The sequence below is a fragment of the Bufo gargarizans genome, chromosome 1 (assembly GCF_014858855.1).
Source record: "Bufo gargarizans isolate SCDJY-AF-19 chromosome 1, ASM1485885v1, whole genome shotgun sequence".
Taxonomy (NCBI): Eukaryota; Metazoa; Chordata; class Amphibia; order Anura; family Bufonidae; genus Bufo; species Bufo gargarizans.
In genome coordinates, this window is record NC_058080.1 from 327349317 (window position 1) to 327368297 (window position 18981).

Below are 18981 nucleotides of genomic sequence, written 5' to 3' on the forward strand. Positions count from 1 at the left end.
ATGAGGGGGCATTCACATGACCGTATCCATTTTGTGGTCCACAAATTGCACATCCACAAAACACAGATACTGGCCGTGGGCATTCTGCATTTTGACGATCAGCATGTACTGTCCTTTGATAGAAATGCATACAATAGGACAAGAATAGAACATGTTCTATTTTGCAGGGCCGTGGAATGTACATATTGATGTGTACTGGTGTGCCATCCACATGTTTTGCAGCCCTATTGAAAAGAATGGGTCTGCATCCAATTAGCAAAAAAAATGCAAAATATAGAAAAAATGTGACAATAGCTATATACAGTATGTGTCACTCTGACATTATTCATTATTGCTGTTATGGTGTTAAAAAGCTTAAAAGGGGAGGGAGAAAGGGAAAGAAATAAAATTTAAAAAGAGTCCTGAGAGTATCATATACCAATTTTCAGGTCAATCTGAACACTTTTGATTCAGGTAGAATCAATTTGGACCCAAATCAACGGAGCTGGAGAACGGAAAGGAGAAACAGTGATGTGAACGAGGCCTTACCCAATATTATCTATTGTTCCAGAAGTGAGTTGCTAACAAACTAGATATGCACAACGTGAGACTTCAAATCCAACTAATGTTAGAGCGCTAAAGAAAATGGAAGGAGGATCAGTGATAACTGTGTGACATTTACTAAACATGTTGCACCAGAATTATGGAGTAAAATGCACCAAAAAGAATGGCATTTTGATTTGCACCAAATATATCAACTGTCAATTGAGCTATAAATGTCTAAGTGGGCGTGGCTATCAAATTGGCACAAATTACGCCTAATTTATCATCCTCTTGTTGGCAGAAATGGCTCAAACTGTTGTGGACAATTAAGCTAGCTTATGTGGTGGTGTTTTGCTTAAAAAGTCACATCTATGGCAGAAAGATGCAACTTTTTGTCAAAAAGTCGCATTTATGAAAAGAAAACCAACTCGTCACGGGAACAAGTGATAGGTTAAAGCATTAAAACAGGACGCATTTATTTTTAGTTAATATAAATGAGCCAAACAACAGAGTTTTATCAGTAAATTGACATTCAACAAAACAATAACAAAAACGTCCTGAGTCTGAGACAAAAGTCACAATTTACCAGTAGAAATGCCACAAATATGCTTCAAAAGTCACAAATATGTTTCAAAAGTCACAATTGTGGTCTGGTAAGGGGCAGCTGAAATGGCGCATTTCTGTTTAAAAAAGTAGCATTTTGATGCTATTGGTGTTAAAATGTAGCAAATTAAGAGAAATTTGGGAATAATCAAGTTTATATTTAAAAAAGTCACATTTGAAAAGTGATATGTGCCTTTTGATATATGAGGTAAAAAAATCACCACTTTTGATTTGTAATGTTAGTATTTTTTTGGTGCATTATCTGTTCACTTGAAGGGGTTCTCTAGGAAAGATAAAAAGGAAAATACTGAAAAAGATGTTATAATTAAACTCTTAAATGCCTTTAATTATTTATAATTGTCTAGGGGGCAATCAGTGAAGGAGTTAAAATTGTCTGTCAGATTTATGAGCATGAAATTCGTCCTCTTAATCACACTGCAGGACAGCCTGTATAAGAATGTATATCAGAGAGCCATATGTAAACTCCATCCTCTGCCAGTACCAGCACTGTCAAGCTCTATATTACGTGCACATGACAGCTGGGCTCAGCTGTGTCCTCTGCACATAATATAGAGTAAGAGTATTTGAATTTTTATCTTTCCCAGACAACCACTTTAACCACTGTATTTCTAGAAACAATGCTTTTCACAGTTCTAATTAATAAAGTGAACAGTGGACTTGATATTAGCAAGCATAAACATCAATATACAGCTAATGAAATTCAACATTTTAACAAGGACAGTTCTTTATTTTGCGTAATAGGCACATTTTAATAAGCTCTATTGTTGTTGTTTTTTTTTTTTAAAGATGATGAGCATTGTTTTAAAGAAGAATTTAGGTTTCAACAAATAAACATATTCATTTTACAATGAAAATGTATACATCTTACCAATATAATTTAAGAATTCTTCATAGTTCGCAAGATCTTTGGCCCAGATTTACTAAAGTGTGTGCTTCAAAAATCTGTCTAAAAAGTGGCGCAATTTGGTGCATCCACTGTTTCTACACTTTTTTCCGATATGCAGAAGGAAGAAGAGTGTCACAGAAAGAGGTGGGCCTGTGTGTACAAATAGGACAGCGGCCATTTTATTTCTCCCAATGATTGCTCCCCAGACAAAACAAGCCATTATAGCTAATGAAATGTATTTGGGAATATATTTATATTAAAATAATATTTAAGTATTTTGATTTTCTCAATTCCCGGAGAACCCCTTTAATGGACCATGCACTTGTGTTCCCACCACATGACTAGGACAGATTCTAATACCCTAAAAGAAAGAAAAGAAGGAGGAGTAGAAGATTTAGGAGAAGGAAAAGGAAGTGGAGAAGATGGAGAATGGAGAAAGAACAACACCCATAATCTGATTATTGTATTTATGATGTTTAAAATTAAATAAAGCAAAAGTAGACTATAATATTATGTTTCAAACATAAAGAATCACATCTTTTTTCATTATGTCTTCTTTTATTTGATCTCAGCTGTAGCTGCCTCTTCAGCCTTGTTAGCTACACTGTAATAGTAAATTCTCATACGGGACTCCACATTCTCAAAATCAGGTCGGTCCTCCATCCTGTATAAAAACAGTTGTGACAATGAAAGGCATTGTATGAAAAAAATGTCTATGTTTGTATTTATGAAATTGAAATGAAATGGTTCTAAAATAGGCTTAAAGGGAACCTGTCACCTCCAAAACACATTTTAAACCGACATCATTACCTTACAGTAGCCCACAGTGTATTCCTAATCATGTTTTTCATTCCTCCACTGGTTGTTGTATAATTTATAAAAACGCTGTTTTAATCTGTGTTTTCGCTATCCTCAGAGTCAGCTTGAAGTCAAGGGGGCAGCGGCCTCCTAGCTTCAAGTCAAGCTAAGCCTGCCCCTTACCCGTCCTCCCTTCAAAGTGATTGGCATCCTGCTGTGAGGCTCCTTGTCACTGCACGATCCCGTCTCCTGCACTCTGCTGTCCGCTTTACTCTCTCTGCGCATGTGCCAGGTTTTTCCATCGCGCACGCGCCCGGCACATGCGCAGAGATAGGAGAGCGGCCAGCTGAGTGCGGGAGCCGGAGACTGGATTGTGCAGTGACAAGAAGCGCAATGCACATGCGCGAGACTTGCACGATCCCAGCCTCACAGGAGGATGTCAATCACAGTAAAGGGAGAATGAGTAATGGGCGGGCTTAGCTTGACTTGAAGCAAGGAGGCCGCTGCCCCCTTGACTTCAAGCTGACTCTGAGGATAGCGAAAACAGATTAAAACTGCTTTTTTTATAACGTATACAACAACCAGTGGAGGAATGAAAAGCATGATTAGGAAGTCACTGGGGGATACTGTAAGGTAATGATGTCGGTTTAAAATGTGTTTCGGAGGTGACAGGTTCCCTTTAATTCTTACTAAAGGAATAATTTAACTAAGGTTAGGTTCTCAATGTACTTTGGCACTACATTCTGCATTTATATAACCTAAATAATGCTCACATACAGTATATGTTATAGACTAGTGTATGTTGGTATACCTTTACTGTAATGAAAAGCACATTCAAAATATGCTTTTCGATACAAATATATGCCCAAAAAGTAGGAATACCTCACAGTGTACATTTTTTAAATGGGAATAGTAAAAGTATGCACCTGTTTAATAATACAGTTACAGTACATATGACTAAGGCATACGTTCAGTGAAACATTAGAAATGTTGCCGTAATGCAGTCTAAACCTAGCCTGAGATTACCGTAGTTTTCCATGACTAAAAATCATATGTATAATGGCTTCATCATTATTGACCCTATCAACCAAATAAAATAAAGTTGTATACTTAAATTCCATTAAAAAAAATAGAATATCGATGCCACTTTAATATAACATTTAACCCCTTCAGGACACAGACAGTTTTCACCTTAACCCCTTCAAGCGACAGCCTGTTTAGACCAAATGCCGGAGCCCCATTTTTTAAATCTGACATATGTCACTTTATGTGGTAATAATTTTGGAACGCTTTACGTATCCAAGCCATTCTGAGACTCTTTTCTCGTGACACATCGTACTTCATGTTAGTGTTGAATTTGAGTTGATACGTTTTACCTTTATGCATTAAAAAATCCTAAATTTGCTGAAAATGTGGAAAAATTTGCTATTTTCAAAATTGAAATTTCTTTGCTTTTAAGACAGATAGTGATCCTTCAAAAGATAGTGTCACAGTGGGGGGGGGGGGGGGTCAGGCACAATGTCAGGTATAAAGGGGGAGCAGCTAGGTCAGGACGTCACGATTAGGGAACAGGTTATCTCATATTGCGTCCCTAATCCTCACCTTAACTCCTAACCATATGAGCGGACCTTGATGGTAGGACGGCTCATACCCTGGATTCCTTTGGCCCTGAGTCGCCCTGAGAATCCCTCACCTAGGAGCAGGGGAGAGACGACCTGTTCATCCCAGACACGGAGGAACAGGAGTCTCAAAGGGCCTAGCTGCAGGGAAAAGTGGAAGACTGAATACAGCAACAGAGACGGCAGGTAAGAACACCAGACAACATGCTTACCTGCCGCTGCCTCCACGACTGGAACCTGTGCATACGTACAGGAGCCCAAACACCAAACAGAACTCCATACCAACAACACCACACACAGGTATCCAGCACACCTTATACTGCCTGGGCTCAATACAGCAAGGTGCATGGCAGCCCCAGGCAGCACTGCATACAGACTTTTGATTCACCCCTCCGGGAAACTAGCCCCCTCACAGAGGTAGACAAGTAAATGTCTAGCATACATGCTGGATGACAACACCAAACACACCAAACATGGAACAACAAGCTAGACATAACACACTAAAAACCTAACCCCACACCAAACATACACCACATGTAAGGGAGGGAAGACGTAGCTGGAGAACCCAGGATGACATCGCTGATGACATCGATGTCCTACAAGGTGGCCCTCAAGAACTGGGCAGATAGAATACCCTGGACTGGAGCAGAGCTCCAGCACCAACGACAGCTGAAGTACAACTGACTCCAGCCAGGGAGCCACAGGGGAAAAAAACCTAGTGGCCACACCCAGTCAGGGATTTAACTCTTTCAGCACCAGGCAGAGGGAGGATACCACTAAAAGGGGAAGTGCATACACCAGCCAACAAGTAACACGTTACAACAGGCAACAGCATGCGTGGCAATCATGTCACGGAGCACGCAGCAAAAGCCGAGACACTACCACCACATGCCATAACATCAATACATTGCCACCGGCAACAGCATGCGTGGAAATCATGTCACAAAGCACACAGCAAAAGCAGAGACAATACCTCCACATGCCACGTTGCCCAGGGCAACTGCAAGCGTGGCAAAAGTGTCACGGCGCACACAGCAAAGGCCATGACAGATAGTTATTACTTTACATTCCCCATATGTATACATTATATTGGCATTATTTTGTAAATGTCATTTTATTTTTTTAGGAAGGTAAAACGCTTAGAAGTTTAGAAGCACATTTTAAAATTTTTACGAAAATTTCCAAAACCCACTTTTTTAAGCACAGTTTTAGTTGTTAAGTCTCTTTGTGGGGCTTACATAGTAGAAATCACCCATAAATGACCACATTTTAGAAACTAAACCCCTCAAGTTATTCAAAACTGATTTTACTAACTTTATTAACCCTTTAGGTGTTCCACAAGAACAGAAATGGAGGGGTAATTTTAAATTTCATTTTTTGGGGCAGATTTTCCATTTAAATCCGATTTTCCAGTAACAAAGCAAGGGTTAACAGCCAAAGAAACCTCGATAAGTATTACCCTGATTCTGCAGTTTACAGAAACCCCCCATATGTGGTAGTAAACTGATGTATGTCAAATACACCACTGGTCCCAAGACCAAAAGAAATCCCTGTAGGGGTCTACTAATTTGAAAATAAAAACATACACTTTATTTGATCTTGGCTATATGAGCTAAGTCACTCCCCCGTTCGTACACAGCGGCTGACCCATTGGTCGCGGCTGTGTGGGGCGTGTCAGCTGTATCACATGCACAGGCGCTTAGCGATGACCTCATCACCAAGCGTTCCCTACCCATTCTGTTTATCGGCGTCGTCTGATGTCATCATGTCAAACGTCATCGCTCCGCCTCCTCTATGTCACGGAGGTAGGAGTGGACATTTAAAATAGATACAATCACACAGATAGTAACTATCTGCTAGATACATTTTATGGTGATGAACAACTGGATACATTCAGATGGGTAGTAGCTAACTATTAGATACAGTTAAGGGAACAGAGGCAAAAAGATATACATTTTTATGCTAATAACAACGGATCACACTTATGTAAAACTAAGTTAATAGAGCATGGCAAGTATTTAGATCCATTATTCAGATGTGATTTGCCTTAACAAAGCTTGAAAAAGCCCCCAAAATTTAAGTAGATCTATACGACCATTATGAACATATGAGACATGTCTATACAGAGATGTGTCTTTTTTTTGTGTTAATTGCACTGATATGCCCCGATATCCGTCTCCTCAATTCCTGAACTGTCTTACCGACATATAACTTGATATAAGGGATTCCCTTTTCAGAGCCTTGGCTTGATTATAGGCCCAGACTCATCCTTTTGTATTTTTAAATCCAAGAAATTTATTTGAGTCGGATTAATTTCAAAAGTAAAATGCATACCGATCTCATTCGTATTAAGTAGCTCAACAAAATCAAGAAATTGCCCCCTCTCCCCCTCCTAGAACAGCAAGACATCGTCGATAAATCTGCCCCAATAGCTGATGTATTTCGTGTAGGGTTCCATTGCCTCAGAAAAAACAATATTGTGCTCCCACCACCCAAGAAAAAGGTTCGCGAATGTCGGGGCACAAGGCGGTCCCGTGAATCTGGTGAAAAAAAATACCATTACATAAAAAATAATTGTGCGTCAAAACAAACGTTAGTAGTCGCAATACAAAGTCATTATGCTTATGAAATTACGTGCTTTTTGTGTATAGGAAAGATCTGACCGCCTCAATACCTAAATTGTGCTCAATATTAGTATATAAGACCTCAATATCGAGGCTTGCTAAAAACGTTGACTTTGATAATGTGACATTCGCTATTTTTGACAACACATCATTCGTGTCCTTTATATAGGAAGGTAACTCTGTCATGAAAGGCCTTAAAATAGTATCAACATACTAGCAGGTTGGGTTAGTGCATCGTTCCCTGAAACAATGGGTCTACCTGGTATTGGGACCCTGTTTTTATGCACTTTAGGAAGTGCATAAAACGTGGCAATGGTCGGATGTTTGTTATATAGGAAATCAAATTCCTCCTTAGAAATTAGCTGACCATCTCGTGCGTCTTTTAGAATCACATGCAGTTCAGTGAGGTATCCATTTGTTGGATTACAGTCCAGAATTTCATAGACCTTTTTATCACTTAATAATTTTTCAACCATTAAGTCATACTCATTCCTATTTTGTACTACTATGTTGCCCCCCTTATCACTTGACTTGATTACAATTTCATCTTCTTTTTTTAGAGCTTCTAACGCAGAAGCCTCCTCACTATTCAAATTATTGGCGCCACCAAATTTATTCAATTTTACGGTTCTAATTTCATCAGTGACCAGATCAACAAAAGTTTCTATATTTTTATATTGAGAAAATGGTGGTGTCCACTTTTAACGAGGTTTCAAATGAGTTAATGGGGGTTCAACAGTGGTAAAAGTACCCTCACTTTCTGCATGTAGACTCTCCAACGCTAATAGAGCCTTCTGTTCCTGCTGAATTAATTTATGTGAGTCCTGTGTAAGACTTAAGTGTTGTTTATGGAGTGCAAGTTTACGTGCAAAGAGGTTAATGTCTTTCACCCAAGTAAATTTATCAAACTGAGGCACCGGTGTAAAAGTAAGGCCCCTACTTAAGACATCAATTTGTGATTGTGACAGAATCTTAGAGGATAAATTTATTACCTGTGTGGTCACTGGTCTATCAGCAATTGCCAAGTTACCAGACGATCCACACAAAAAAAAAGATTCACCATTACATTGTATATCAGTCATGTCTGGCTCACTAGGCATAGCCCTCCTTTGTGTCACTTCGTTGAGTAGGCCCATTTTTCCCTGTCCCTTAGCTGCACCCCTGACTGACCTAAAAAAAAGGGTGCTATTGGGGGAATAACAGATTAATTTGTAGGGAATTGAATCCCAGATAATGTCAGGGAGGGCCCACTTATTCTGGACACTATATTCGATGGTTGATCTGTTCCCATCATCGTAGCCGTGGTCCCACTTGCTGATATATTTGCAATGGGGGCCTTTTTCCCCCCAGTTGGAAATAGGTGACCATCCAGCAACACTGATGAAAATAATGATGGCCCAGAGCCACTCAAGGGCTGGCCACTTGGTATTTGTGCTTGACATTCCGCTGGAGACGTCGCTTTTTTCGAATTACGGTATCTGTTATATCTGATTTTTCTTTTTATTCCAGTGTTTTGACCAGTTTGACTCACTGTCTCTGCCCCTGAAGTCTCAGATTCAGAGTGATCAGTGTATATGGTTTTTCTAGCTGGGAAGTTCCTCTGCTTTTTCCAGGAATAAACACGATCTGACTCAAAATCTGATTTATCTCATATATATTTACGATGTTTTCTCTCTTTAATCTCAGTTTGAAAATTTTACAAAATTCTTGGCCCATTAAAGGAAGTAAATCCTTATCTTATTCCATAAATGGCAGGATTTCTTACACAAGGGCTGGATAAAGAGGCACTGTTGATTGAAGCAGGCCAAGTTTTCTCTAAACAATCCATCCTGCTGAATACTATCGATATTAATAGCAGTTTTAGAAATATTGGTGGAACCTACAGACAGTATTTCCGCTCATGGTGGGAGATAGTGAGTCTGGAAACTTATATCACCCAAGGTTTAGTGTATAGGGGCCTTAGGAACCCCCTTAGACCAAGCAACCACACTGATGACCCAGAATTTGTTAAAGGCTGGGATCGTGTGATGACTGAAAATTCTCTTAGATTTATGCAATATATGGTTGAATACGAAAAACTATATCTGGATCATGTGTCTGACCAACTCACTCAGGAATTGAAAGAAATACTCAGTTTTAGTCAGCAACCTGAATTTAAAAACCAGGAAATTAAGTTACAAAATAATTTGGAAAATTTTAAAACTGATATTAAAGAGAGAAAACATCGTAAATATATACGAGATAAATCAGATTTTGAGTCAGATCGTGTTTATTCCTGGAAAAAGCAGAGGATCTTCCCAGCTAGAAAAACCAGATACACTGATCACTCTGAATCTGAGACTTCAGGGGCAGAGACAGTGAGGCAAACTGGTCAAAACACTGGAATAAAAAGAAAAATCAGATATAACAGATACCGTAATTTGAAAAAAGCGATGTCTCCAGCCGAATGACAAGCACAAATACCAATTATTTTGTAATTTAATTTCCTGGTTTTTAAATTCAGGTTGCTGGCTAAAACTGAGTATTTCTTTCAATTCCTGAGTGAGTTGGTCAGACACACGATCCAGATATAGTTTTTCGTATTCAACCATATATTGCATAAGTCTAAGAGAATTTTCAGTCATCACACGATCCTAGCCTTTAACAAATTCTGGGTCATCAGTGTGGTTGTTTGGTCTAAGGGGGTTCCTAAGGCCCATATACACTAAACCTTGGGTGATATAAGTTTCCAGACTCACTATCTCCCACCATGCGCTGAAATACTGTCTGTAGGTTCCACCAATATTTCTAAAACCGCTATTAATATCGATAGTAATTAGCGGGATGGATTGTTTAGAGAAAACTTGGCCTGCTTCAATCAACAGTGCCTCTTTATCCAGCCCTTGTGTAAGAAATCCTGCCATTTATGGAATAAGATAAGGATTTACTTCCTTTAATGGGCCAAGAATTTTGTAAAATTTTCAAACTGAGATTAAAGAGAGAAAACATCGTAAATATATATGAGATAAATCAGATTTTGAGTCAGATCGTGTTTATTCCTGGAAAAAGCAGAGGAACTTCCCAGCTAGAAAAACCAGATACACTGATCACTCTGAATCTGAGACTTCAGGGGCAGAGACAGTGAGTCAAACTGGTCAAAACACTGGAATAAAAAGAAAAATCAGATATAACAGATGCCATAATTCGAAAAAAGCGACGTTTCCAGCGGAATGTCAAGCACAAATACCAAGTGGCCAGCCCTTGAGTAGCTCTGGGCCATCATTATTTTCATCAGTGTTGCTGGATGGTCACCTATTTCCAACTGGGGGGAAAAAGGCCCCCATTGCAAATATATCAGCAAGTGGGACCACGGCTACGATGATGGGAACAGATCAACCATCGAATATAGAGTCCAGAATAAGTGGGCCCTTCCTGACATCATCTGGGAATCAATTCCCTACAAATTAATCTATTATTCCCCCAATAGCCCCCCTTTTTTTTAGGTCAGTCAGGGGTGCAGCTAAGGGACAGGGAAAAATGGGCCTACTCAACGAAGTGACACAAAGGAGGGCTATGCCTAGTGAGCCAGACATGACTAATATACAATGTAATGGTGAATCTTCATTTTGTGGATCGCCTGGTAACTTGGCAATTGCTGATAGACCAGTGACCACACAGGTAATAAATTTATCCTCTAAGATTCTGTCACAATCACAAATTGATGTTTTAAGTAGGGGCCTTACTTTTACACCGGTGCCTCAGTGTGATAAATTTACTTGGGTGAAAGACATTAACCTCTTTGCACGTAAACTTGCACTCCATAAACAACACTTAAGTCTTACACAGGACTCGCATAAATTAATTCAGCAGGAACAGAAGGCTCTATTAGCGTTGGAGAGTCTACATGCAGAAAGTGAGGGTACTTTTACCACTGTTGAACCCACATTAACTAATTTGAAACCTCGTTCAAAGTGGACACCACCATTTTCTCGATATAAAAATATAGAAACTTTTGTTGATCTGGTCACTGATGAAATTAGAACCGTAAAATTGAATAAGTTTGGTGGCGCCAATAATTTGAATAGTGAGGAGGCTTCTGCGTTAGAAGCTCTAAAAAAAGATGATGAAATTGGAATCAAGTCAAGTGATAAGGGGGGCAACATAGTAGTACAAAATAGGAATGAGTATGACTTAATGGTTGAAAAATTATTAAGTGATAAAAAGGTCTATGAAATTCTGGACTGTAATCCAACAAATGGATACCTCACTGAACTGCATGTGATTCTAAAAGACGCACGAGATGGTCAGTTAATTTCTAAGGAGGAATTTGATTTCCTATATAACAAACATCCGACCATTGCCACGTTTTATGCACTTCCTAAAGTGCATAAAAACAGGGTCCCAATACCAGGTAGACCCATTGTTTCGGGGAACGATGCACTAACCCAACCTGCTAGTGAATATGTTGATACTATTTTAAGGCCTTTCGTATATAAAGGACATGAATGATGTGTTGTCAAAAATAGCGAATATCACATTATCAAAGTCAACGTTTTTAGCAAGCCTCGATATTGAGGCCTTATATACTAATATTGAGCACAATTTAGGTATTGAGGCGGTCAGATCTTTCCTATACACAAAAAGCACGTCATTTCATAAGCATAATGACTTCGTATTGCGACTACTAACGTTTGTTTTGACGCACAATTATTTTTTATGTAATGGTATTTTTTTTCACCAGATTCACGGGACCGCGTTGGGCACGCCTTGTGTCCCGACATTCGCGAACCTTTTTCTTGGGTGGTGGGAGCACAATATTGTTTTTTCTGAGGCAATGGAACCCTACACGAAATACATCAGCTATTGGGGCAGATTTATCAACAATGTCTTGCTGTTCTGGGAGGGGGAGAGGGGGCAATTTCTTGATTTTGTTGAGCTACTTAATACAAATGAGATCGGTATGCATTTTACTTTTGAAATTAATCCAACTCAAATAAATTTCTTGGATTTAAAAATACAAAAGGATGAGTCTGGACAAATTCAAACCAATATCTATCGTAAACCTACTTCAACGAACAGTTTTCTGCATTTCTCGAGCTGGCATCCAACTGCACTTAAAAATGGGATACCATTTGGGCAATATCTACGCGCCAGGAGAAATTGCTCAACAGATGAACTGTTTAAGATTCAAGCAGACGACTTATATAATTGATTCCGTGATAGGGGGTACCCTCGTAAGGCCCTTAAAAGGGCCTATAATCGAGCCAAGACTCTGGAAAGGGAATCCCTTATATCAAGTAGGGTTGCCCCCCCCTGTGACCTCTCAGAGCAGCAAGACTATCCGATGTATAGGCACTTTCGATGGCCATCATCACTTGATGACAAATATTTTGAGGAAATATTGGAAAATCCTTACTAGTGATCCAGACTTACGTCAGGTACTTCCATCTTATCCTAGTGTCACTTTTAGACGTGGTCCCAGCCTGAAAGACCAATTGGTGCATAGTTTTCTCCCCAATATTGGGCAGGAAAACAGGACGTGGTTAAGATCTAGAGTGACCGGTTCCTATCCGTGTGGTGGTTGTACTTTCTGTGGTTTTCTACCTAAAATCTAAAAATTCTCTAATCCAGTGGATGGTAGGGAATATGAAATTCGGGAATGGTTTAATTGTAAAGCAGTGGAATAGTATATATAGCCTCGTGTACGTGCCCAAAGTTATATGTCGGTAAGACAGTTCAGGAATTGAGGAGACGGATATCGTGGCATATCAGTGCAATTAACACAAAAAAAGACACATCTCTGTATAGACATGTCTCATATGTTCATAATGGTCGTATAGATGTACCTAAATTTTGGGGGCTTTTTCAAGCTAAATTGGGCCCTAGGTCTGGTAACCTGGATACCAGGTTATTAAGAGAAGAGGCCAAATGGATATACAGACTGTCTAGTAAGACCCCATCTGGACTCAACGAAGGCTTTTCTTTTTCTGCCTTCTTATAAAAATATCTATGCCGGATATATATTTGGGTTAAATCTGGGATATATTAAAACTGCCATTTATGTGACCATATAATAATTTAAATAAAATTAAATAAAGTATATGTGCAAGGGCATAATTTGTCATAGGTTATAAGATGACCCCATGTATTCCCTTTCTTGTAACTGAGGAATTAATATAGGCATATTTGCTTTGTTATTAATGTAGGATGGAGGCAAATGACATCTGAATAATGGATCTAAATACTTGCCATGCTCTATTAACTTAGTTTTACATAAGTGTGATCCGTTGTTATTAGCATAAAAATTTATATCTTTTTGCCTCTGTTCCCTTAACTGTATCTAATAGTTAGCTACTACCCATCTGAATGTATCCAGTTGTTCATCACCATAAAGTGTTTGGGGTACATATGACTTTTTGATGACTTGTTTTTTATTTTTTTGTGGACTTGAGGTGACAAAAACAGCAATTGCGTAATTTTTTTCTGCATAATTCTTTACAGTGTTCACAGCGCGGGATTAGTAATATGATACTTTTATAGATCAGGTTTCAATGGACGCGTCGATATTAATTATGTGAATTTTTTTTTTTCATTTTATTTTTTATGACAAATGAAAGGATATGAGAAAAGAAAATTTGTATTTTATTTAATTTTTTTTTAAATTATTTATATATTTCCACTTTTCCCCCCCACTTTTTTATTTATTTATCAAGACCCATCTGGATCTTGAAGATCCAGTGGGCCTGATGGCTATAGAGTGCATTGCAATAGAGATCTGTTGCGATGCCTTTGTAAGGCGTCCGGTTGCCATGGCAACCACAGGGCCGCTGCCATCGCAGCAGCGGCAGCCCGATGGAAGACAGAAGGAGCTCCCTCCCTCTCAACCCCATGGATGACGCAGGCGGCTGCTAACTGCGATATCTATGGTGTTTAACAGCCGAGATAGGTGCCCACACCGATTTCGGCTGTAGCAGCAGAGTGTCAGTTGTAAATTGCAGCTGGCACTCTCTGCTGATGGCAGCGGCTCCATTCCTGAGCAGCTGCCATTGCTGGCTGGAGGACAACGCTACAGGAGGCATCAGGGATGCAATGGGGGCATATGGGAGGGCATTGCCAGCATATGGGGGCAAAATAAATATCTGGGGCACTGGGGGCACAGTGGGGGTCTTACCCAATTTCAGGCTGTGATTTCCAGTGTGGAGATCACAGCCTGAAACCGGCATTTTTCTCAATGAAGTGCTCCAGTTGGTTTGTCTGCAGAGAGGGACCACTCTCATTAGAGTCTTGCTGGCTTCCACGGTGTCTCTGCTCTCTGGGAGAGTGGAGAATCCGGGGCTGTGACACTTTATATTGTCACAGGCCCGGCAAGCAAATTAGACGTGACTGTACATCCAAATGCAATAAGTCACTTACAATTTTGACATACAGTTACCTCCAAATGCGTGAAAGGGTTAACCCCTTAAGGGCCGGCCTCATTTTTTCACCTTAAGGACAAGGCCATTTTGTGCAAATCTGACAAGTGTCACTCTAAGTGTTAATAACTTTAAAACACTTTGACTTATCCAGGCCATTCTGAGATTATTTTTTTTCAGATATTGTACTTCATGACACTGGTAAAATGGAGTCAAAATAATTCATTTTTATTTATAAAAAAATACAAAATTTACCAAAAATTTGGTAAAATTTGTAAATTTCTAAGTTTCAATTTCTGTACTTCTATAATACGTAGTAATATCTCCCAAAATAGTTATCAATTTACATTCCCCATATGTCTACTTCATGTTTGGATCATTTTGGGAATACCATTTTATTTTTTGGGGGAGTTTAGAAGCAAATCTTGAAATTTTTCAGACATTTTCCAAAACCCACTTTTTAAGGACCAGTTCAGGTCGAAGTCACTTTGTGAGGGTTACATAATAGAAGAACCTACCCAAAAATGACCCCTTTTTAGATAATACATCCCTCAAGGTATTGAAAACGGATTTTACAAACTTTGTTAACCCTTTAGGTGTTCCACAAGAGTTGTTGGCAAATGGAGTTAAAATTTCAGAGCCAAACTCATAATTTATTGCCCTGATTCTGTAGTTTATAGATACACCCTATATGTGGTCATAAACTGCTGTATTGGCACACGGCAGGGCACAGAAAGAAAGGAACACCATATGGTTTTTGGAAGGCAGTCCCATTTGAAGCCCCCCGATGCACCCCTAGAGTAGAAACTCCAAAAAAGTTTGGAAACTACGAGATAAGTTAGCAGTTTTGATGGGAATATTTTTAGGGTACATATGCTTTTTGGTTGCTCTATATTACATTTTTGTGTGGCAAGGTTACAAAAAAGTGAAATTCTGAAATTTTATCTCCATTTGCCAATAACTCTTGTGGAACACCTAAAGGGTTAAAGTTTGTAAAATAAGTTTTGAATACCTTGAGGGGTGTAGTTTTTTTTGGATAGTGTAACTTTTATGGAGTTTCTACTCTAGGGGTGCATCAGGGGGGCTTCAAATGGGACATGGTGTCAAAAAACCAGTCCAGCAAAATCTGCCTTTCAAAAACGGTATGGCGTTCCTTTACTTGTGCACCTTGCCTTTTGACCATACAGCATTTTATGACCACATATAGGGATTTTCTGTAAATTACAGAATCAGGGCAATAAATATAGAGTTTTGTTTTACTGTTAACCCTTGCTTTGTTAACTGAAAAAATTGATTAAAATTGAAAATTTCGCAAAAAATAGCAGTTTTGGCACCGTTTTTATTTTTTGACTGTGTTCATTTGAGGGGTTAGGTCATGTGTTATTTTTATAGAGCAGATTTTTACGGACATGTAAATACCTAATATGTCTACTTTTTAAAATGTATTTAGGTTTTAGACTATAATATCCTTTTTTAAACAAAAAAAAATAAAATTTTTGTATCTCCATAGTCTTAGAGTAATTTTTTATTTTTTTTAAGCCGATTGTCTTAGGCAGGGGCTCATTTTTTGTGGGATGAGAGGATGGTTTTATTGGCACTATTTTGGGGTGATCGCTTGCTATTACACTTTTTGTGATGTTAGGTGACAAAAAAATTGCACTTTTTTTGCACTTTTTTTTACTTTGTTCATCTTAGGGGTTAGATTATGTGGTATTTTTATAGTTCAGGTTCTCACGGATGCGGCGATACCTAATATATCTACTTTTTTAAAATTTATTTTAGTTTTACAAAATATCATCAATATTAATATTTTTGTTTTTGTGTCTCCAAAGTCTGAGAGCCATATTATTATTATTTTTTCTGGGTGATTGTCTGTGGCCAAATAGAATTAAAGGGGGAAGGGGATTGTAAATTTAGTACTCCATGGAAGTGTGGTACTCCCTGAAGCAACTGTCAATGCAGAGGCCTGGATGATCGGGGCACGTGTCACACTGAGTGGTGGTGTCCTTCCGTAACTCCCTCCTGTGACACACTGCACAGTTCCCGATGTACTCCGGCCTGCTCTTTCTCAGTCAGAAAAGATCAGGGCCTTGAGGACTGCCTTATAGAACTGCAGGAATTTACCTATGTTGCCAGCCCTCCGGGACAGCACAAAAGAGTTGCACAAGGCAACCTATACCAAATAGACCGCAGCTTTTTTGTACCATGGGTTTTGCGCATGGTGTTATATGGCTTGAGGACTTGATCAGAGAGATCAACTCCTCCCATATACCGATAGTAGTCTACGATACAATCGGGCTTGAGGACTGTTGCCGCGGTACCTCGCACAGGAACAGGGGTGATGCCGCTACCGTGAATTGTGGACAGTACAAGGACATCCCTCCTGTCCTTATATATGACCAGCAAAAGGTTTCCACTGGTAAGGGCACAGGTCTCACCCCTGGGGATAGGTACCGGTAGGGGGTGGGTAGGGAGGCCGCGTTGATTTTTCCACACGGTCCCACAAGTAGACGTGGATTTGGCGGTGAGGGACTGGAACAAGGGGATACTAGTATAAAGGTTATCCACGTACAGGTGGTAACCCTTATCTAGTAGCGGGTGCATAAGGTCCCAACACAAGTTTCGTGCTAACACCCAGAGTGGGGGGACATTCTGGGGGTTCAATACGGGAATCTCGCCCCTCGTACACACAAAACTTGTAAGTGTACCCTGAGTTACTCTCACAAAGTTTGTACAGCTTCACGCCATACCTCGCCCGCTTAGAGGAAACATACTGGCCGAAAATAAGTCTCCCCTTGAAAGCAATGAGAGACTCATCAACAGCAACCTCCCTTCCAGGTACATAGGACTTCAAAAATGTGGCCCTGAAGTGATCGATGACCGGCCTGATTTTGTACAGGCGGTCATTGGCAGGATCACCTCGGGGGGGGGGGGGGGGGGGGGGGGTCGGGTTGGGCGACACGCTGCATTATCTGCATAATGCAGGCATTTCCAATTAAAACAGGAACGTGTCATGGCCATACAGTAGAGTGGGGTCTAGTAGAGTACGTCCTCACTTCAGTACTGCCTGATGCTGTTTTTTTTTTACTAGGCCCATTTGCAGCACGAGGTCCCAAAATGTCCTCATCTCAGCTGCACTGACTGGATTCCAGCCACCGGACCTAGCCAAAAAGGCGCCCCGGGTGTTGAGCAATGAACTGTTGGGCGAACAAGTTTGTTTGCTCCACCATCAGATTCACAAAGTGCTCACTGAAAAAAAATATATATTAAAAAGTCATATTCAGTGAAGCCCACTGTGCGAATCTGGATTCCTGGTTGGCCAACAAAGTCAGGAATCACTGGCTCAAAATCCTCTGGGGTACACCAGACAAGTTCACCTGTAGGGGGCTCAAGTGGACTTATCTGGTGGGCCAGAAAACTAGTACGAGTCCCAGGTCTGCTCATACTAGTGTGGGCCACAGGGTCCCTGGCATGGGGGTCCCCTGGCTCTGCCTGGTGGCGTCTCAGCCGCCTTGGGGGGCTCATCATCACTAGATGATGAGGACGCGGATGACAAGAGGAAAGTGGGGTCACCCTCGTACTTGCTGGGGCTCTCGGAGTCGGAGACAAGCAGGGCGCATGCCTCCTCGGCCGAGAACGTCAGGCGGACCATAGGGGAGTTTGTTTGTGCATGTGTATAAAACTTTATTTAGTGTATGTGGGGAGATGGGTGTTCATGTTGACTTATAAACCTAACAGAAAAATATATGTAAAACAAAAAAAAACAAAAAAAGAAAGCTCCAAAAATTGAAAAAAAATAAAAGATTCAAACTCTTTGATCCGTGGTCCGAAGCTGATCAGCGGTGGGGTGGGCGATAAGCTAACAGTGGCCGGATGCTAAGAGTGCACGCACACAGAACAAAAATAAAAAAAAACACTTGCACCCAAAAAAACGTGTGTGTGTGTGTGTATGTGTGTGGGGGGCCGGAGGGCAAGCTGCAACACCCCTGGGGGGTCTAGGGTCGCGCAGCTGAGTGTGCTGTGGACCCCAGACACCCGATCAGGGTGAAGCCCCATTCACTTTAATAGCAGGCGATCCAGAAAAACCTTCACGTCATATTTGCAGCCACCAAATACTTAATGGAAATGCACAAATAGTCACACAACATGGACAGTGACATACCAGAGGGGGATCAACGGCAAAAATTCCTACAAAAAATATGCATTTTAATCAGGGGCCATTTTTACGCATCTTAGGTCTCTTTCACACAGGCGTTTGTACCCCCATGGTCGTGCTGCGGCCCGCAAAATGTGGGCCGCAATGCACTAGCACAGTCCCATTCACATTAGGCATTCACCTGACAGAAAAGAACAATACGGCAACGGGGCGCACACGCCCGTGTGAAAGAGGCCTTAAAGGGAAACTCTCAAAACTCTCAATTGTTGGAGCCTAGAAAATTTATATTTTAGGCCACAGAAGTACGGGCCACAAAAATTAGGCATTCACCTGACAGAAAAGAACAAGTGATTATGTGGCT

The 18981-nt window shown here is 40.3% G+C and overlaps 1 protein-coding gene across 4 annotated transcripts in view; it reads right to left on the reverse strand.

Annotated features, from left to right (window-relative positions):
* Positions 1-2484: 2484 nt before the first annotated feature.
* LOC122946439 (tyrosine-protein kinase ZAP-70) overlaps positions 2485-18981 on the reverse strand; it is a 735844-nt gene continuing 719347 nt past the window's right edge. For all 4 annotated transcript variants that reach the window (XM_044306106.1, XM_044306080.1, XM_044306087.1 and 1 more), the window contains one exon: positions 2485-2696. In XM_044306106.1, coding sequence (XP_044162041.1) covers positions 2591-2696 — 106 coding nt within the window. In that variant the 3' untranslated portion in view covers positions 2485-2590. The remainder of the gene's footprint in view (positions 2697-18981) is intronic.